The 17570-nt window shown below is 49.7% G+C and overlaps 3 protein-coding genes across 3 annotated transcripts; 1 reads left to right on the forward strand and 2 right to left on the reverse strand.

Moving 5' to 3' along the window:
• Nucleotides 1–3788: 3788 nt before the first annotated feature.
• Nucleotides 3789–4979, forward strand: C8Q69DRAFT_509786 (homeobox KN domain-containing protein; the record flags this gene model as incomplete). The annotated part of the gene is made up of 3 exons (XM_028633130.1): nt 3789–3854; nt 3914–4732; nt 4803–4979. The coding sequence occupies 3 exons, from the start codon at nt 3789–3791 to the stop codon at nt 4977–4979; spliced, it is 1062 nt and encodes a 353-aa protein (XP_028482308.1).
• A 5360-nt stretch (nt 4980–10339) lies between these two features.
• On the reverse strand, nt 10340–11689 carry C8Q69DRAFT_447346 (hypothetical protein; the record flags this gene model as incomplete). Its single annotated transcript, XM_028629202.1, has 5 exons — nt 10340–10486; nt 10576–10675; nt 11310–11422; nt 11619–11627; nt 11681–11689. 5 exons carry the CDS (start codon nt 11687–11689, stop codon nt 10340–10342), a joined length of 378 nt encoding a protein of 125 aa, XP_028482309.1.
• Nucleotides 11690–12758: 1069 nt separating this feature from the next.
• C8Q69DRAFT_488314 (FAD binding domain protein) lies at nt 12759–14687 on the reverse strand (the record flags this gene model as incomplete). Its single annotated transcript, XM_028632044.1, has 1 exon — nt 12759–14687. One exon carries the CDS (start codon nt 14685–14687, stop codon nt 12759–12761), a length of 1929 nt encoding a protein of 642 aa, XP_028482310.1.
• Between the last annotated feature and the right edge of the window lie 2883 nt (nt 14688–17570).

Consider the following 17570-nt stretch of genomic DNA (forward strand, 5'->3'; position numbering starts at 1 on the left):
AATGTGAGTACATTGGTTTCTTCTGTTTACTGTATAATCTCGGCCAACAGAATAGGCCAACTACAGATACTTACATGCACCACAGACAAGTACTCGTGCGTAAAGCATAAGAACATACACCCACCATGTAGCAAGCGAAAAGATCAAAGCAGATGAGCAACGATCTCGAAGCCATGGATACAATAGACTGTCCTTTCGCCAGCCATATTAGACTACTACCTACCCTTCTTTACCAGAGATCAAGGTCGCGAAGATTCGGAGGCAGGGCTGTCCCGAGTTCCCGAATTCCTAATCTACACTCCCGAGATGGAGCGGCAATAGTGGGAACCCCTGGATCCTCTGTACGATCTTGGATCTCGATTGGCCTCCGGATGAGGCAGAGTAGATTCTGGAACATCGACTCGAACGGATGGTTTCCCCCAATAATGGATCGGAGGGAGATCTGTCAAGCGGCAAGATCAGTTTGTTATATCCACCAGAGTGCTCCTGTCATTTGCCGGCGCCTGATCCGGACGTATTAGGGGGTATAGAACCGCGCAGCCCTTTCTATGACACCTGTTCGTTCGAATAATAGCATCCGCAGGTTGTCCGCCGAAGGCTGCAAGAACCCCACAGCGTGGCAGTCTTACTTTAAAAGTTTAGACACCGAAGCTTTTCTCAAACTCACAGCCCCAGCCTTGAGCTTTTTGTCTCAGGCTGTTCCCACGGGTCGAGAGCGGGACGGTTTAGGACTGGGAAACCTTCTGACGTAGACGCCAAACCCAGGGCGGTTGTTCTGTTCCGTGTCGAGAATTTAAGTAGTACTGCAGACTATCTAGTGTTTTCCCAAATCTTGGGAACGCATCGCCCTATGGCAGCGCGAGAATTTGGGGTTGCGGCGCATGCATCGAAAGGTGGTTCCTGTCTCCTGCAGTATTCCAGTTATCGATAATATCGATCGATACGAGAATGTCTGAAGTTTGAACCGTTGCGGTCTCTGTCCGTCCGAGGAGGAGAGTTTGGGTCCTTGTTCGTCTGGACGCTCAGATCCTGGGGTGGCCGTAGCCCCCGATGGTGTTAGAACTAGTATACTTACCGTTCCCCACGATGGTGGCTCTTTGATCCCATCAGAACCGCACGGCGTATCACCGGAGGGAGGGGGCAAGCGGACGAGATGAGGCGTCCTGCTTGGTGAGAGAGATATTAGTTATTTAGCCTCGCGGATCTCTGGATGCTGCTGGTTCCGAATTATTGCTGTCGTGGATGTTGAGCTTCTCTGGTTCTCTGGTTGAAGGTTCTCTCTGGTCAGGGACGGGTGGAGGTTTCGGCGATCGCCCGTCGGGAGAAGACCGGAAACAGCCCAGATTGCGTGCTCCCTCTGTTCTGCTTCTGCTTCTGCTTCTTCTCTAAGTAACCAAGTGCAGGAATCTCTCCAGGAACCAGGACCCACGAGATCATTCTGCACAACCCCCCAAAACCCAATCAATAATAATAATAATCTATCGTGTATCCATCGGATGTACCGCGTCCTAGGGCCAGCCTACTGGACCCTCGCCCCGTGCTTGTCACTGCAAAGGCTAGCTGGCCATCCGCTCTCGTGGAATGAGGCTAACTGTTAGCTCAGGGCTTGTCGAACCATTGCTCCATCCTCAGTCTCTCCCCTCTCGGACGTTTTTGGGTTCGCAAAGCCAAGACGAACAGACAGCCTTCTAGAGAACACTTGCTGGCAATCCAGGACCATGTCACGGTCGCCCATGGTCAGCGTCTGCGACAGCACGTCCGGCTGGTTCCACGCTAGAAGCTGTCATATGTTGCAGGAATATCTCACTCTCCTTTCTCTGACGAGTATGCTCCAGTATGCTCCAGTATCCGGCTGCAACGATCATCCGTTGCTGGGAAAGAACGCTGGGAGAAAGAAAATAATAGGTCCCAATCCGTACGACCGGCGCTTGTACATACTTGTACTGCCAGCTAACTAGACCCTGGCGTTCCTGGGACACCACAGATTGCAGCTAATCTGAGTGGGACCGATGAAGGAAGCCCGAGGAGATCTCCCATCCCTGTTCTCTTCGACCACGGCGGCAGTTCTCTCTGTCTCTTTTCTCGAAACATGACCTGGCAGCCTTGGCTCTGGGACTTAGTGGAAACTCTGCCAGCGCCGTAGTAACTACATGTCTCGATCATGCGTGGGTCGATCATCAGTGAGATTCCTACGGTTGGCCCAAGTCAGCCGTCTGGGCGCTTACTCCGGATAGATGGTGCAGACGTCCTAAGCAATCGCCCGGGATCTGTGTCCGATTATTGACCTGCAGGGTACAATCTAGCGCCTCGCCTATCAACATAGGCTGCTGATTTTTCGAGATACAAATCTGTCTGGCTGGGTGCCTCCGTTGCATCATGGTACCAGTACTCTACAACAGGTGGGTCGACCAGCGAGGGACTCATGGCGATCTTTGCCGTGGGCCTTGGTGTTCGGTAACCGCTGTTGAAATTTCTGCCCCCTTTGGGGATTTTGACTTCCAAACTATAGCGATCCCAAACCATTCCCGTGAAGACCATCCTTGCTCCTCCACGATTGACTTCCCGGCCAACCCCTGACGAACAGGTGCTCTCCTCGGCGTCAGGTACACCCGGGGGAAGTTCCCCCTTGGGTTCCTCGAGCGATCCTCATGTCGGTGGTCTCCATGGAATCTTCGTCCCCTATTATTATTATTATTATTGCAAACCACGGACGCTTTCTCTCGCTCTCTCTCGTCGGCGCTACCTGGGCTGTAATGTGTCCCCAGCATTGGCTGCGTTCTCACCTGGAGAAATCCAATCACACCGGCCCAGCTGATCCTGGCAAACAAGGGCGGGCGCTTGTCGTGGAGCTGACAATCGGTGACTCTGCGAAGGACAGAACTGCAGTAATCCGCTAGTAGTCGGACGCTCCAGTGTGACCGTGAACCCCAGAAGCGACCGGGGAGCTTTGGAAATCAGATCCTCTATCGGAGGGAACCACGCGCCTGTCCGTCTAAAGAATTATTAGCGTGGGCGCCCGGATAGCTGACTCGATTCACGGCGCCACCTTGCACATCATTCCCGCGCCCAGGTGTCAGATCCTTGGCTCCATCTGTCAAGACAACCTTAAGGATGGAGAGGTTTGCAGGGTCCTATTTGCGCCCTCTCCGCTCTACATACCTTTCTGGGCTTATGGAGTAGTGGCAGTAGTTTCTGACTACCGTACCCACTCTGACCACGATCGTCATTTTTGGGCAGCCCCGTAGTGGCTTTCCATGGGGTCGGCCAGATGTAACAATGGTACGGATCTTGCATTCTAATAACTGCTCTGCCTGTCAGTTCGTCCTGCAAGTTCCCTGGGCACTCTCGATCTCAACGCGACTGGTGGCTTTCATCCGTAAATACCTCCCAGCCAGTCAGTATTTCGACTGGGCTTGGAATTGTCTTCCTTCAGCCTTGCATAACCTTGATTCAGCTGTCCCCATCAAGTCCCGGACCGGCAATGTTAACCAAATCCACCTGACCCTCATGTGAGTACATTCATATGTTGCCCGCCCCTCTGCTCCTCAGCCGCGTGTCTTGCTTGCACTTTCACTCGAGGAAGAGAAACTATCCCATCGGTTGGGAAGAACGTCTCTAGATATCTTCTTGTCAAAGTACATACATTACAATATTTCCATACCCCTCTCATATACCGGGTTTTCCCATGCCTGTTCTAATCGCCGCGGGACAGAGTTAGAGACGAGATTCATCTCTTTTCCCATCCTATGTCCCCTAATAACTACCGCGGGAACGAAGAGAACAGGAATATGGCCGTATCATATGCTAGCGGGCTTCCAGCCGGTCGCTCACAGACTCTCCCACCTTTCCGAGAGGTAAGATGATCCCATACCTTATGAGTGCGAGGACATAGCTGCTGACAGCTATACTTCAGTTACTACCTCCTCACTTGCACGAGGAGATAGATTCTACTCCATTCTATGCTTCTAGACAGCCTCAACAAGATCGTTCTCCGTCATATATCCCGGAATCAACGAGACCGCGATCTGTCCCAGGCTCTGCTCTCGGGTCTCCTGCGAAGCCACCCTCAAGTGACACCCTGTCTGACTTTGCCTCGCAACCGATCAGGGTCGAGGAGACTCAATTCGGAAACCACCGAGAACATGGTCTTCCACAGCCCCAGCCTTCCGGGAATTCATCGCCCATGGCTTCTGTCACAGGACAGCCTATGCAGTTCACATCTCGTGGACCTAGTCCGATCTTGCCGCCGATCCATAATCTACACTCTTTGCCTGAGCGCAATCTGAGTCGTGCGGGAACTTCATTCGACGATACAGCACTCCGCCCATCCTCGTTACCACGAGACTATGCCCATGAGGGCCTGGTCTTTGGCGTAAGGAATCGGAATGATTTGGACCTCGAGAGACAGAGCCCGCCGTCTTACACGGGCAGCAGTGTCCCTGTCTCGGCTTACAATCAGCAACCGTATGATACACCGCCATACGTCCACTATCCCCAAGCCTATAGAGGGGAACTTGAATATCCATCGCAAATAGTTCCTAATCCACAGCACTCCAACTTCGGTATTCTTGGCGACCCGATCGATTCGCGGAGCAAACGCAGACGAGGGAATCTTCCGAAGCCGGTCACGGATATTCTACGCGCCTGGTTCCACGAGCATCTCGATCATCCATACCCAAGTGAGGAAGATAAGCAAATATTCATGACACGGACCGGATTGTCAATCAGCCAGGTACGGTTCCTTCCGTTTCTACCATTTCATCTCTTCAAACGCTAACCTAGGCTCCGTGGTGGGTTTCAAGATCAGCAATTGGTTCATCAACGCAAGACGACGACAGCTACCGGCATTGCGTAACCAGATTCGCAGCAATGAAAACGAAAGGATTCCGCAGCGACAATCGCCCTTTAGCGATACTGAACAAGCCTCGTCTCGTGAATCTGTTTCCTCGCCGAGTCGCTCAGTACCCAGCCAACCGTAGGCAATTCTAGGGACTTCGATCCTGCCATACGGGCTCGTTTCTACCCTATGGCTAGCAACTTGCGCATTTTCCTGTTCGAATACCACATAATACTTTTACCCATCAGCATCCAGCTGACATACGGAGTTCAGGGGATTTGGGATCTCAAAATTTATGACGACTATAGCATGGGAGGGCGAATTCTGAATTTGCGAGAGAAAAGCGACTTTCTGTTTAATCCTTTAATTCTGGATGATTTTTGATACCTGGGGAAGAGATACTCTTTCACCCCTTTCCTGTTGTCCCTATAGACGCCAACATTTACCCAGCGAAAGGAACGATCAGGCATTTTGATACCCTTTCATTGTTGATGGGAGTCTATCATGTGAAATGATAAAATCATGGTGTACATCTCGCGCTTGAACAGTGACGGACGGCTTGCATCCCTTTTTCCTGTCATACCTTTTGTGTCTTGTGCCTCGTCCTGCGCCTCTTTTCTCAGTGACGGCCGATTATCAACATTGCTCTAGAATTCTGATCTACATTTCATGTGCTTACGTGAAAATAGGGGGAAGTGATTTCCTAAGGAGATTCGGTTCTATTCCCAATGACTATTGCTATGTACATTGAGATTGGTGCTTCGTATGCGTTGTGCCCACTAGGTTCCGGAAAAGGGATAGAAATTGACATCACATTTATGGATTGAAGGCTTAACGGCCCGGCAACCTACCATACGGAGGGCCAAAGTTCATTATTTTGGGCTCGCTTGTCATGGGCATTCGCCTCAGATCGTGACCGTCAATAATGATGGCCCGTCATTGTCTGGTACGCTTTCCCGTTCGAGACTCACGCCGGGTGCTTCGGCCGAGACACCATCGTCGGTCCGTTCCAGCAAGATATATGTTTACATGCAAAGTTACGCTCGTGCGATCAAAGGTCATTATTGATTGACGATTGACATGCGTCAATTATGATGGCATGGTGGTTTATTGTTCTGGAGTCGATGTGGTCGTCCAGATCCCTTGGCATGTCGCGAATCCACTCTCCAACGCTGCCAAACTCCTGTGGTTTCAGAACGGACACCTATTGGTACATCACACCAGCTGTGGTTCATCTCCAGTGATCCTTTACTGCAGAGCCTGCATCGTCCTGCTCAAAACGACTACTGATCAATGATCAACCCGAAGCCTGTGGCAAAAGTCCAATTATCTTGTGGCAGAATACTTAAGAGATACATGGAGAAAGCCGAATGATGTTTTTTACCTTACCCGCCCTGGCCAGCCAAGAAGCCGGCCAATGATCGGGACGCGCCGAAGTGGCATCGCTCGTCCGATAGATGCATTCGTTAGCGCGCCCAGAAATTGATTTGTGTTAAAGTTCGGCGAATGATGCCAGAAGCGCCGCAGTGACCAGTACGGAGACACCAGAGCTTTGCCCGCTTGAGGCAAGTCCTTTTACTCGTCACTATCACCTCCCCAACTTCGAAGACGCACTGGGCGCGTCAGCTTGCTTGTTGACCAGTGAGTGGAATCCTCGTATTCGCGCGGCGGCGAGCCGGCGCTGTCTGGATTCTTGACTCTTCATCACGGCTGTCTGGTCATTTCTCTTCGGCGCGTGTACACATACCCACCAGTTCGTCACTTGTCGGGAGCCTTACCGGAACCAGCAATCTAATTTGTGCTACCGAGTGCCTTAGGGGGATATGCGCCATGCGGGAAACTTTGAAAATGGCCGGGAGTGGATGCACCACAGGATCGGGATCGACAGAGGAATCTTGCCGAACCTTGTGCAGGATCTTGCTCTTCAGCGCTGCCTTTCTAAGCAGTGGATCTCTTTGATCGCCGACATGTTCCATTTGGGCCGTCCTCGACGCTTGACCAGTCTTTGGGAAGACAACACTCCATTGACCTTTTTTTGCGGCCTCTCCAGATTCGAGCAATGACACTAAATATGGAAGGTCGGGCCTGGTTCTATGCGGCTACCCATGCTATTATTGTTGTCTCCCATGCTAGCAAAAGCGGTCAATGCGTACCCTATCGACAGAGACGATCTGCTAGGTAAGTAATTGATCTGGATTCCCGAGCATCACGATGGTTATTTGGTGCGAAAATACCCAAGTCCTAGACCGTCTAGAGAAGCCTACATCTCAAGTAGGGAAGCAGCCTTGGCATGGTTAAATGTCACTCGCGGTCTGTGTGTGGTTGACGGCTCTCGGGCCTCTCGCATGCTCAAGAGCGTCAAATAGTGATATGTCCAACAGTGATACATACATACAGTGCGCTGGTTGTTCCTTTTTTATATATTTTTCTTTTCTTTCTTTACTCATATTAGCAGAATAAATCAGTGGCAGAGGCCCCTGATCGCATCAAATCACCGGGATTGCAATACCCGTGCTGTGATGTTTAACGCATTGGTTCACACGACGGGAGTGACGGGAGATGGGATTAGTGGATTTCGATATTACCGCCACATATATTGTCTCCTCACTTCTTCATAGGGGAAGTTACTATGAGGTCCAGGCGTCTGGCCAGTACTTATTGGTGTGAGTTTACTGGCCCCAGCCTCCATCATAAGTCATGAAAAGATGCTTTGAGCCCTATTCACTCACAGCCACATCTCGACTGGATTCCAATCAGTCGCAACGCAATTGGCAGGCAGCCACCAATACCAGCCCAATGCTTCCTGTAGCATCGCCTCTTTACTCTTGCCTTTATACTATCAGCTCTGGTGGGCATCCTTGGCATATTGGGGACTCAAACTACCCTTGCGGTCGGGTCCCAGCTGAAGATTATGGCAAAGTGCCTACGAAGTCCGGATTGTCCCGAAGATCCCTCGCACGTCAGCCAACACATCAAATCGATATGAGCATAGGAGCTCGTCCGGGTGAGTGGCACTTCGCATGGGATAATTGGGATTGTATCCGCATGTCTCCGCACCACCATTACTACGAACCCGGAAACCTGGGATCTTCGCAGTGTCGAATTCTAAATCTGTGGCTCCTCTATGTTGCGTGCTGAAAATCCTCGACTTTGCACCAATAAAGTGAGGCTGGGGAATATCGCTGTGGAAGAAGTGTCAGCCTAGAGCCTACCGGTAGTGTCCAAACGATATCTGTCTGGAAGGTCGAGCATTCAAGTGGACCGTATAAGCGGGAAATTGGCTATAGATGCCTAGTCATCAAGTCTAATTTCGAGTCTTGACGAACTACTGTCATTGACGTGGAAACTCAACGAGCCACTTCTCCCACTTAGCGCTAGCTGCTCGAGGAGAACCGACCGGAAGGACGACTTGAACCTGCTCCGCCACGCTGGGAAGCCAAAAGCATGATGATCGAGAGCACTAGTGACCCAGGAAATACTAATTCTTGGGCTGTCAAAGTAGTTTGTTTCCCGGGCTTCCCAGGCAGTCATTTCACTGGCCACTAGACACATTTCTGTGGTCGAGATCATATGCGTATCCATGGTTCTAATCACTCTTATTTTGAATAATGCCTTATATTCGGCAACTCATTCCGGGTTATACCAGACTGTCCCAACATTAGGATTTGCGGGGTTCTGTTAGGTTGGAACATCCATTCTCTTCGAAAACAGTGTTCGGCCATGTAGCGATAGTTCACTAAGACGGTCTAGAGACCTCGCTTGCATGCATGGTCCATGTCATGCACGCGCCTGGGCCTTGAAGAGACATCGCGCTGACATGTTTCAATTCCCATCACGCAGTCTGACCTGGCCAGGTCTAAATTGCATTCTGCAAGCCATGAAAGCCACGGTTTTCCCCAGAAATATTGTCCAGTCGTGTTTGTATACATAATAATATGCCTTGGCAACAACTCTACTTGAGAAAAAACGGACATCGCCACATTCCAATACCATCTACCGCTTATTAGGTAGGTGGTTACGAGAGTGCCAGGTTTAAGGATATATCTAACTGGGCCAGATGCCAAGGCAAGGTCTTCCCCGCTACAAGTCAGTATGTACGTACTATGTACTAAGCAACTGTGTGGAGGTTATCTAGCATTTTTCAATAAGGTAGTTCGGACATGCTCGCACGCCCTGCATATGCAGGAAGGAGGACCTGCTGCCCGTACAGAGTCCGGTCAACTTCCCTGCGGACATGAGATGCATGCATCTTCTCCTGGCTTGTTCTCAAGTAGCACAAATCAGAGCCCCCAGGAATATCATCACAATTGTGGCTTTTATTTTCCCTGCTGAATACAAAGAGAGCACGCTGATTACGGAAAATCTTTCGACTCTCTTTTTTGTCAACGATGTGACATGTACCGTGTACGTCGACTCGCAGCTGCGGTGGCAAAAACTGATACATGCCCGAGCATGTCCGCAGAGATCTCTTATCATTGATCGGTAATATTAATCAGTGAACATCTTACCTGGTCGTCGTCTGCCTTACATCTAGGATTCGTCAGCAGTTGGCTAACACGGGTCTAGATGATTCTCCTGTGTGCAGGGATCGCCAATAGCCATCTACTTTTGCTCCCGTCAGACATGATTCCATCCTACTTTCTACTAATCTCAGTTCTTTACATCATCACGAACAACTATCCTACCAGAACATGCATGCTCAGTGATGATGCCATACTATGATTCTGCGTCCAGCCGCGAGGTTAATCCGCATACTTTGCTCTCCTTCCCTCTCTACAGATGGATATCCAGGCATATAAGTTATGTCTCTCTTGGGTATTGAGTGCTGGACATCACGATGCTTCAGAGTGCAGCGCCACATGGCTTTATCTTGTCTAGTAGGATCTTTACCACACCGGGAACCCTATCTATAATTTATCGCCAGTCTGCTCCGGATGAGGAATGGAAATACTGCAAATATGCTCAAGCGCATGAGGAAATCCAGTGTTTGAGGCTGTTAGTCTCCTATCCCGAACGCGACTCACCTCTCGTGTATACCTCCTGAACTACGAGATGATGGTATTAATTACTGAGAGAACAGTTTGATATAGAGTATCGGATCACAATTACACAAGGTGAAATGCATTTTCTCATTCCTCCTTCTGAGGCCCCATCTCTGCAGGCACGGATTAAAGGTAGCACACTACTACAGATTAATGGGCATTGCTCACAGATAATGGCACACAGCAAGCATACTACCGCGATCACAGGAATGGAAGCTCCGACGATACGACGACTCTTCTTGGAAGTATCCACGCCTGTAAATACTGGACAACCGGCTCAAAAGCAGAGAGCTTCCCTCCTAAACCATCAAAAGAAATGACCACGATTCTCATCTTCCCAAAGAGAATATTTACCACCCAAGAAACGAGGGACCAGGCAATTCAGCAGATACGTGACAATGTGACATTCAGACCCCCAGCCCATGCAGGGACCAGCGAGCAGAACCTTAGGTTTGAAGGTCTATAGATCTTCCATTGTAGCATTCAGCTTAGCATCTTCTGCATCGGCAAGACGGTATCCACCAAATAAGCAGTACACAGGCCTTCCATCCCCTCGCTTAACCGTATCTCGGCAGTTGTTGAAAACACCAGCATGACCGCACAAATACTGTACAAGTAGGTCAGAAGAAAGCTCAACGAAAGGAAAATCCAGCTCGAGAATGAAGCATTAGACTCTCGCTACCTGTATTAACATACCTTTACGATTTCAGCATAGGATATCCCTCCTCCGTAATCGAAGTGAAGTATCTTCTTCCCATTTCCTCCCCGTAGATGAGTCGAAGTACTCCTCCATATACTGTACGCCATCCTCATAAGTGGCCTCAAAAAGAATTTCCCGGAGACAAAGAAGAAGAAGTCATCTAGGACGGTATGAGATCGATCACTTTTCAATATGGTTGTGCGCTCCAGCTGCCTCAAATTTTTAAAGCGGAAGAGATCGGACTATCGTCTGTCTGGACTCTACAGAAGGATGGACGTCCGTCATCACTTTTCTGTTTGTTGATATCATTGTTATTCCTGCTTCTTATCAATTCGATATCTACTGGGAGACGACTGGCATTTGTTTTCTTTCTTTCTTTCCTTTCCTTTCCCAGACCTCAGCTTTAGTTAGGGCTTTCGCTATTGGAGAAATCAATGCCATTTTTAAACCGAGCGTTACTTTTAAAATGGTGAACAAGTGAATCTTATCTGTATATTGGAAATTACTTGGATCTTATAGTACCCGGAGGTTAGTGTCAATTTGAACTTTTGTTATAGTTATAACTGTATATCTCTTGTTATCCAGTTATTCACATCACGTCTTGTCCAACCAAGCGAGGGTTTGCAAAAACAAGAGCAAAAAAGAAAAGAAAGAAAAAAAGAAGAGGGGAGAAGAGAACCTACAAGAAACAAAGAGTCATACTAAGAGCCGCGCAGGAAGATACACATACAATCCATACTCAATTCCATCCTCTTTTCCACCGCGCTCTAAACCAGCTCTCTCTCGAAGGCATAAAAGGAATGCCCATGAACCGAACTCAGGACCTTCACGACGACGTTGGGACTTGAAGATATAAGTAGGGTCCAGTTCATCATTGACGATGAGATGAATTTTCGAGATTTTCAATTTCTGTTAAGATATCCCGTGATTGTATACTTAGTTAGAAGGTCCTTGCTGGTAATTTATATTCGCCGTCCTCGAATATTCATAACATAACTACAGTAAGTACTTAACGTAGTAAAGTCAGTATAGAACTAACCGAATCCATCTATATATGTTATTATTAATAATTAGTTAATAACAGTCCAGGAAGTAACTAACTAATGACATTATGTCGAATCCTATAGTACGGAAGCAAGGTCTGACCTGGACGACTTGAATTGCTTGCTTGCTCGCCTCTAGGTCTAGGAGGGGGATCTGATCCAATATTTATCTTGTGGCATACAAAAAAATCTAGTAGATCCTGGTAATCTAGTAATCTAGTGGTATTCCTATAATCAGGATTCAAAGAATCTGCCGCAAACGGATGATTGACAGATCACCTGGCGTTTGCTTTGTACGCCGACACATTATAGTTCTCAGCTGGAGTATGCAAAGGAGTAGTTGTACAGCCTAGATTCTTGACTTAAGCGACCTTGCTGGAATGACACTTCGGAGATTGAAAGAAGAAGAAAAAGAAAAGGAAAAAGAAAAAAGAAAAAGACAGAACATTGCCCTGACGACCTACATTGCGCTTAGAATGTGGATGCTCCAGTTCATAGTTAATAAGTAACAAGTTCTCCCAAAATACATGTGTTTCCCCCTTGTCGGCTAGATGATAGTGAGGGGGATGTGATTGTACAGTATTCTGGAATCAGACTACAAGCAAAGTTTACAGAAAAGCTTCGTGAACTATGTATATATCCCATTGCAGATTGAAATCTAATAACAGATAGCCACCCTGACCCATTGATTAAAGAACCTGACACCTAATGTTCTATGCAAATGAACAAAACTCACAGTAATAATGGTAATAATGACAAGGACTGCTTGCAAAGCAGACGAAGTGCAATGTGGCAGCATCCAGACGGAAACAACCAATCCTTCCTCCTAACAAGATGTCAACCAGGGCTGCGCAGCCCCGGTGTGCCTTCATACTGAAAACGCGCGTTGTTGGACGCTAAGATAGCAAAATACCACCCCGTTGAATAGAAGAAACCAGGTCAAACGGGTGCAATGCAAGACAACATCCAGGGAATCGTCTCAGAAAAGCGCAATATGTACATCCAAGGAACAGTGATAACAATACCACATATCCCCCAAGATCCTACGAGTCCACTCGAAGATCTATAACCGGCGTGCGCGTCACCAGGCAAGATCACCATGTCTCCTGCAGGGAAGTTAGTCATTGTAGCAAAATCTAATAAGACATAAAAAGGCAACTTACAGCAATGTACTGGCCAGCCTCCTTCTTCTGCTGCCAGAAGGAGTGCGCCTCCTCACGGTTGAGGTTACCCTTGGCCATGGCTACGTCGACCAAAGCCTCCTCGACACCTTCTCCCATACCCTTGCTGCTGCCGCAGACGAAGATACGTCCATCAAGGGAGTTGATGACAAACCAGACCAGGTCTGCCTGGTGACGAACCTCTTCCTGGACATATCGACTCTCGCCGCGGCGGCTTTGAACCACCTTCTTCACTTTGTCTTCATGAACTCCCCATTCGCCACTGTACAGTTCATCCAGGAGAGAGTCACGAATACCCTGGAGCACCCAGACCTTGTTGGCGCAGTTGGCGGACTTCAGGCGTCTCTGGACGAAACCACGGAATGGAGCAATGCCCACACCAGCACCGACCAACAGCATAGGACCGTCTGAAACGAACTCCCTGGCGAGCGGGTTGGCCATCAGGCCTCGGAACATAGGCACGTGAATATCAAGGGAGCGAGGGTCTTTACCCTCCCGTTCAGCAGCCATGACCTTTTGGGCAAGACGCTCCAGGAAACCGGATCCCACACCGGTCCTCTTTCCACCTCTCCAGTCGTCAGCCTCATGCACAGTAACGGCAATTTCAATTAGACGACGCGACTGCTCTCCCTTGACCGTCCGTGAGATTTGAGGGTCCTGAGAAAGAGAGTAGAATCGCGGCATAAGCTGGTTTAGGGCGGAGAGAAGGTAGTCGAGCGGCGGCTGGCTCGAGGGGAACGCGGTCAACAGCTGCGACAGCGTAATGTGGCACCCGGTGCGGAGATCACAAAAAGCTCCCTGGCCCTGAGCTGAAGACAGATACATGAGAATCTTCTTCTCATTGGGCTCTGAAGCATATTCTGCAAATAGTCGGAAAAGAGGCTTGGTAGGCGGGTAACTGGTGATGTCCGAACACCAATTCAAGACCTCCCTTCGTGTAGTAACCAGGTCCCGCGGCTTGTCCTCGCCCCAAATCGTGGGCCAGCGACCCTTGGTGGTGTGCAGCGTGATCTTCTTGTCGCGGATAGCCTTAGGTATGCCGAGAAGGTCGAACACCATTTCCACTTCTTCCTCATTGTTCTTGGGGCACACCCCAATGGCTCCTCCAACGACAAAATCGACGTTTCCTCCTTCCTCGGGGTAGTCTGTCACGTCGATGTCGAAGTGGTAGGTGCGCTTCTCCGCACCCGGCCTGGTAAGCTCTCGCGCATGGTGAAGAGGCGCCCGGTAGACCTCATAGGGAGGATGGGGCTGGACGAATCTGGGAGGATGGTCCTCGGGAGTCGGTTTCATGTCAATGGCGCTGGCCGGAGCCGGAGAGATAGTGACTGTCTTCTCCGGCAGTGCGACAATGTTGGTCAACTCGCTGTCCAGACTCAAGTGGCCCAGCTTCAACCCCAAACTCTGGAAAGCTTTGTTCGTGGGCGGCACCACAGGATGGGCAGTAGAGCTAGAGCCATTATCCCTCAATGGCTGGCTCATGCAGCATCCGCCGCCGCAGCAAACTTTCTCGACCAACTGTGTACCTCCAGTGCCAACCTGTCCGAGGATTCTCTGCATGTCATCCGCATTCTGTGAGATGAGCACGGTCGACGCTCGTCGTCGACCAGGCTCCCTGGAGGGTTGCTTCTGTTCATCCCGTAGCTGCTCCAGGCCATCGTCTGACTGAGGCTCCGTCGCCGGGGTGGATGGAGCTTCCGAGTCACTCTCCGAAAGATTCACCGACTGCGACGACTGCGAGTCCGGAGAGGCGTCAAAGTTAGGGTCCGATACTGTCAAATTGGGAATATCCCGCGGCTCTTCTGGAATCGGATTGTCTGGGTGCGAGGTCGAAGATTCTGGGACCGCAGAGCGATCATGCTGGCGGGTCAACGTCGACGCCATCGCGGCCGACGACGGCGAGGGGGCTACCACTGCGTGCACTGCGTTCATTCCCAAGTCAGCAATGGCTCTTCCATGTCGCATTGAGTGTTCCTGAAGACTATCCCAGTTGTGATAGGGGTTCAATGCCCAGTGGTGCAGCGGTTCCATTGCTCCGGAACCTCACCAAGGGAACTGAAATTCTTGCCACCGCAGTATGGATAAAGAAAAAAACATACCCATCGAGCCGTGAGGTAGTCTTCTGCCAAAGACAAAAGTAGTCGTCCGTCTCAGAGGGAGTGAAGAGGATATCCGCCGGGAGAGGAGGCGAGACGGTGCGGCGAACAATGTGACGGCTGGACGGAGGGAAGACACGGTGAGATCATATAGTTCAGCAAGGCCAACAGCGGGCGGAGAGCGGGAGCGTGTTTAAAATAGATTGGTGGAGATGGAGAAGACGGCAGCTGGCATCTAGAATAGGAGTCGAGTCAACGCTGGGGGGGGAAAACAGAAACAGATCCCGAAACGGAGAGAGAGAGAGAAGGTGTGGGATGAGGATGGAGTGTTGAATCCGACGGGATTCCTGGATGGGGCGAACGATGGCGGAATGGCGGGAGGTGGAGTGGGTAAGGCAGTTGTAATCAGTAATACGGAAAGAATAATAAATTACAGAAGACGCTGGAAAGTTAAGCAGAAACCCTTTTTTGCTTTGCTGGTACTTAACTTACTTAGTTACTCCAGATCGGGTGAAATACCTCGGTTGCAGAATATGCCTTCTGTTCACGCAGTCAAGTCATGCAAATGCAGCTGATCATGTGGTGGAAGCCCTAGAGAACAAGGGAAAATGAATTAATAAATTATTAATTATTATCTAAGGGCAAAGTACAGAACAAATGCGTAATAGTGAATAATATCCAGACATTGGCCGCCCAAGCAGGTTCTTTCGACACTTTCCCCAGCCAAGCCAGCCTGTTCCATGGCTTCACTGTCATCTAACATAATTAATTACCAGTAACTAACTAGTAGTAGTAACTGCTAGAGTACGTTGAATTACCGATACCGCCACTCACGCTCGGTTCGCAGCCCGTTTGCCGCCCTGCCGAAGAAGACTGCAGCTGGCAGGAAACGGTGCATTTGGACTATCCATTATTGGGATCATTATTGGTCCACGATGGGCAAAGGTCCTCATCTTTTTTGCTGGAATGGGAATATCAGCCCAGCTGGGATTTCTGTCTGGTATTACTACTATTTCCCCAGACAGAGTCCAGAGGAACGGCCGCGGAGAAAGGTAACCGAGCAGATGACCGGCAGCAGTTGGGCTGCCCATCACTGACAGACTTGCAGGCAGTATGTATTGACCAGGATATCTTAGCCCGATCAGATAATCGATGGCCGTCTCTTTCCCCATACCTATGATTCTACAGTATCCTAACCTGGTGGCCAGAACAGGACATCGGCTGCGTTCCTAATCGCTACTATCCCCTGCACTACGGCCCAGTATTATTTCCCATCTTGGTCTCTCCAAGCGTCGTACGAACGCCAACTCGTTGGTGATAATAATAATTACCGACAGGCCGTTCCGGTTTGTATCCGTTGCTGTATTGGGACGAATAATACATTAGCCGAGTCGGAAACCACAACGCCGGAAACGCTCGATACGCCACCCCAGCAAAAAAGAACAGGTATCTAATCAGATCGCCTCCCTTGCATTGCAGCACGCCCAAGACAGCTTGACAGCCCAAAAATGGAGAGGATGAATGAAAACATCGATCAGCAAGAGTGATTTATTTTTATCGCCCACCTAATCTGTCTGATGCAGCCGAGAGAATTGATTATTGTCGCGCAGGTTAGTTACATAGCCTTCCGAGACAGGCCCAGATCGCAGTCGGCCGCGGTGGACACGTGCGCGCCACAATACCAAATCCGACGAAACGTTGACGAGCTGTCTGTCATCGCAGCGGATCAGATAAGGAGACAGGAGGAATTCCGCCGGCTCTGCCAACAGCCGAGTGGACTCACCGCGCAACACGCCATGGCCGTGAGAAGCAATGAATGACGGACTCACCGCTGGTTCTGCGGTAACTAACCATGATGTTTCTTGTCCAGGAAGACGATCGTGTTAGATAGTTAGTCTAGCGGATTGCCAGGGAATCGTAAAATATCGTAATATCGTAATAATGGGCAAACTGGACCCCGAAGGCCTTTTTTCGGTGGTCGCAGGGCAATGGTGGGGCTGGCCGATGTCGGCTAGTTCAGCCCCACGGAAGGATCATATCAGATTAGACCGTCGCTCCCGACCCTGTGGTTGGGATGCGCCTAGAGTTACAGACGGGCTTGATACAGCTACTTGTTCGTCGTACGACTCCATACCTCCATAATAATGGAGTCGCAGAAGGCTGAGAAGCCCATTTTCTACTCCACCACGCTAGAATCCCAATAGTAGCTCCAGAAGAAGATCGAGTTAGCTAAAGCAATGCGCTACATGATCCTGGGAACATCCGCTCTTCCCCGGTTCCAAATTCCCGGGGCGCGTGCTGATCATCAGACACCGGAACGTTCGCGCCAGGAAGTAAGTATCTATCGTAGACATGCGGAAAAAGCAAAAAAAGTGACAGCCAACATGCGGGGGATGGATATGACATTGGACATATCACGGAAGTAAATTACCAGGGGAGGTCCCGTCATTTGCTTTCCTCGGGCTGACCTGACTGAGACACATATTTAATGATCTGACTGGGTTGTTCGACCCTTCCCAGCAAACAGATGGCCGACTAGCAACAGACACGGAATGGAGACTGACGCGGACGGCATCTTCTTCCAATATTGCGATCCTGGTTCGTCATGATCGTCCAGGGCTATGGTATGGAGTATCTAAGTAAATTAATTAATTACATCCACCCAGAGACC

The sequence above is a fragment of the Paecilomyces variotii genome (assembly GCF_004022145.1).
Source record: "Paecilomyces variotii strain CBS 101075 chromosome Unknown C8Q69scaffold_12, whole genome shotgun sequence".
In the NCBI taxonomy this organism is placed as follows: Eukaryota; Fungi; Ascomycota; class Eurotiomycetes; order Eurotiales; family Thermoascaceae; genus Paecilomyces; species Paecilomyces variotii.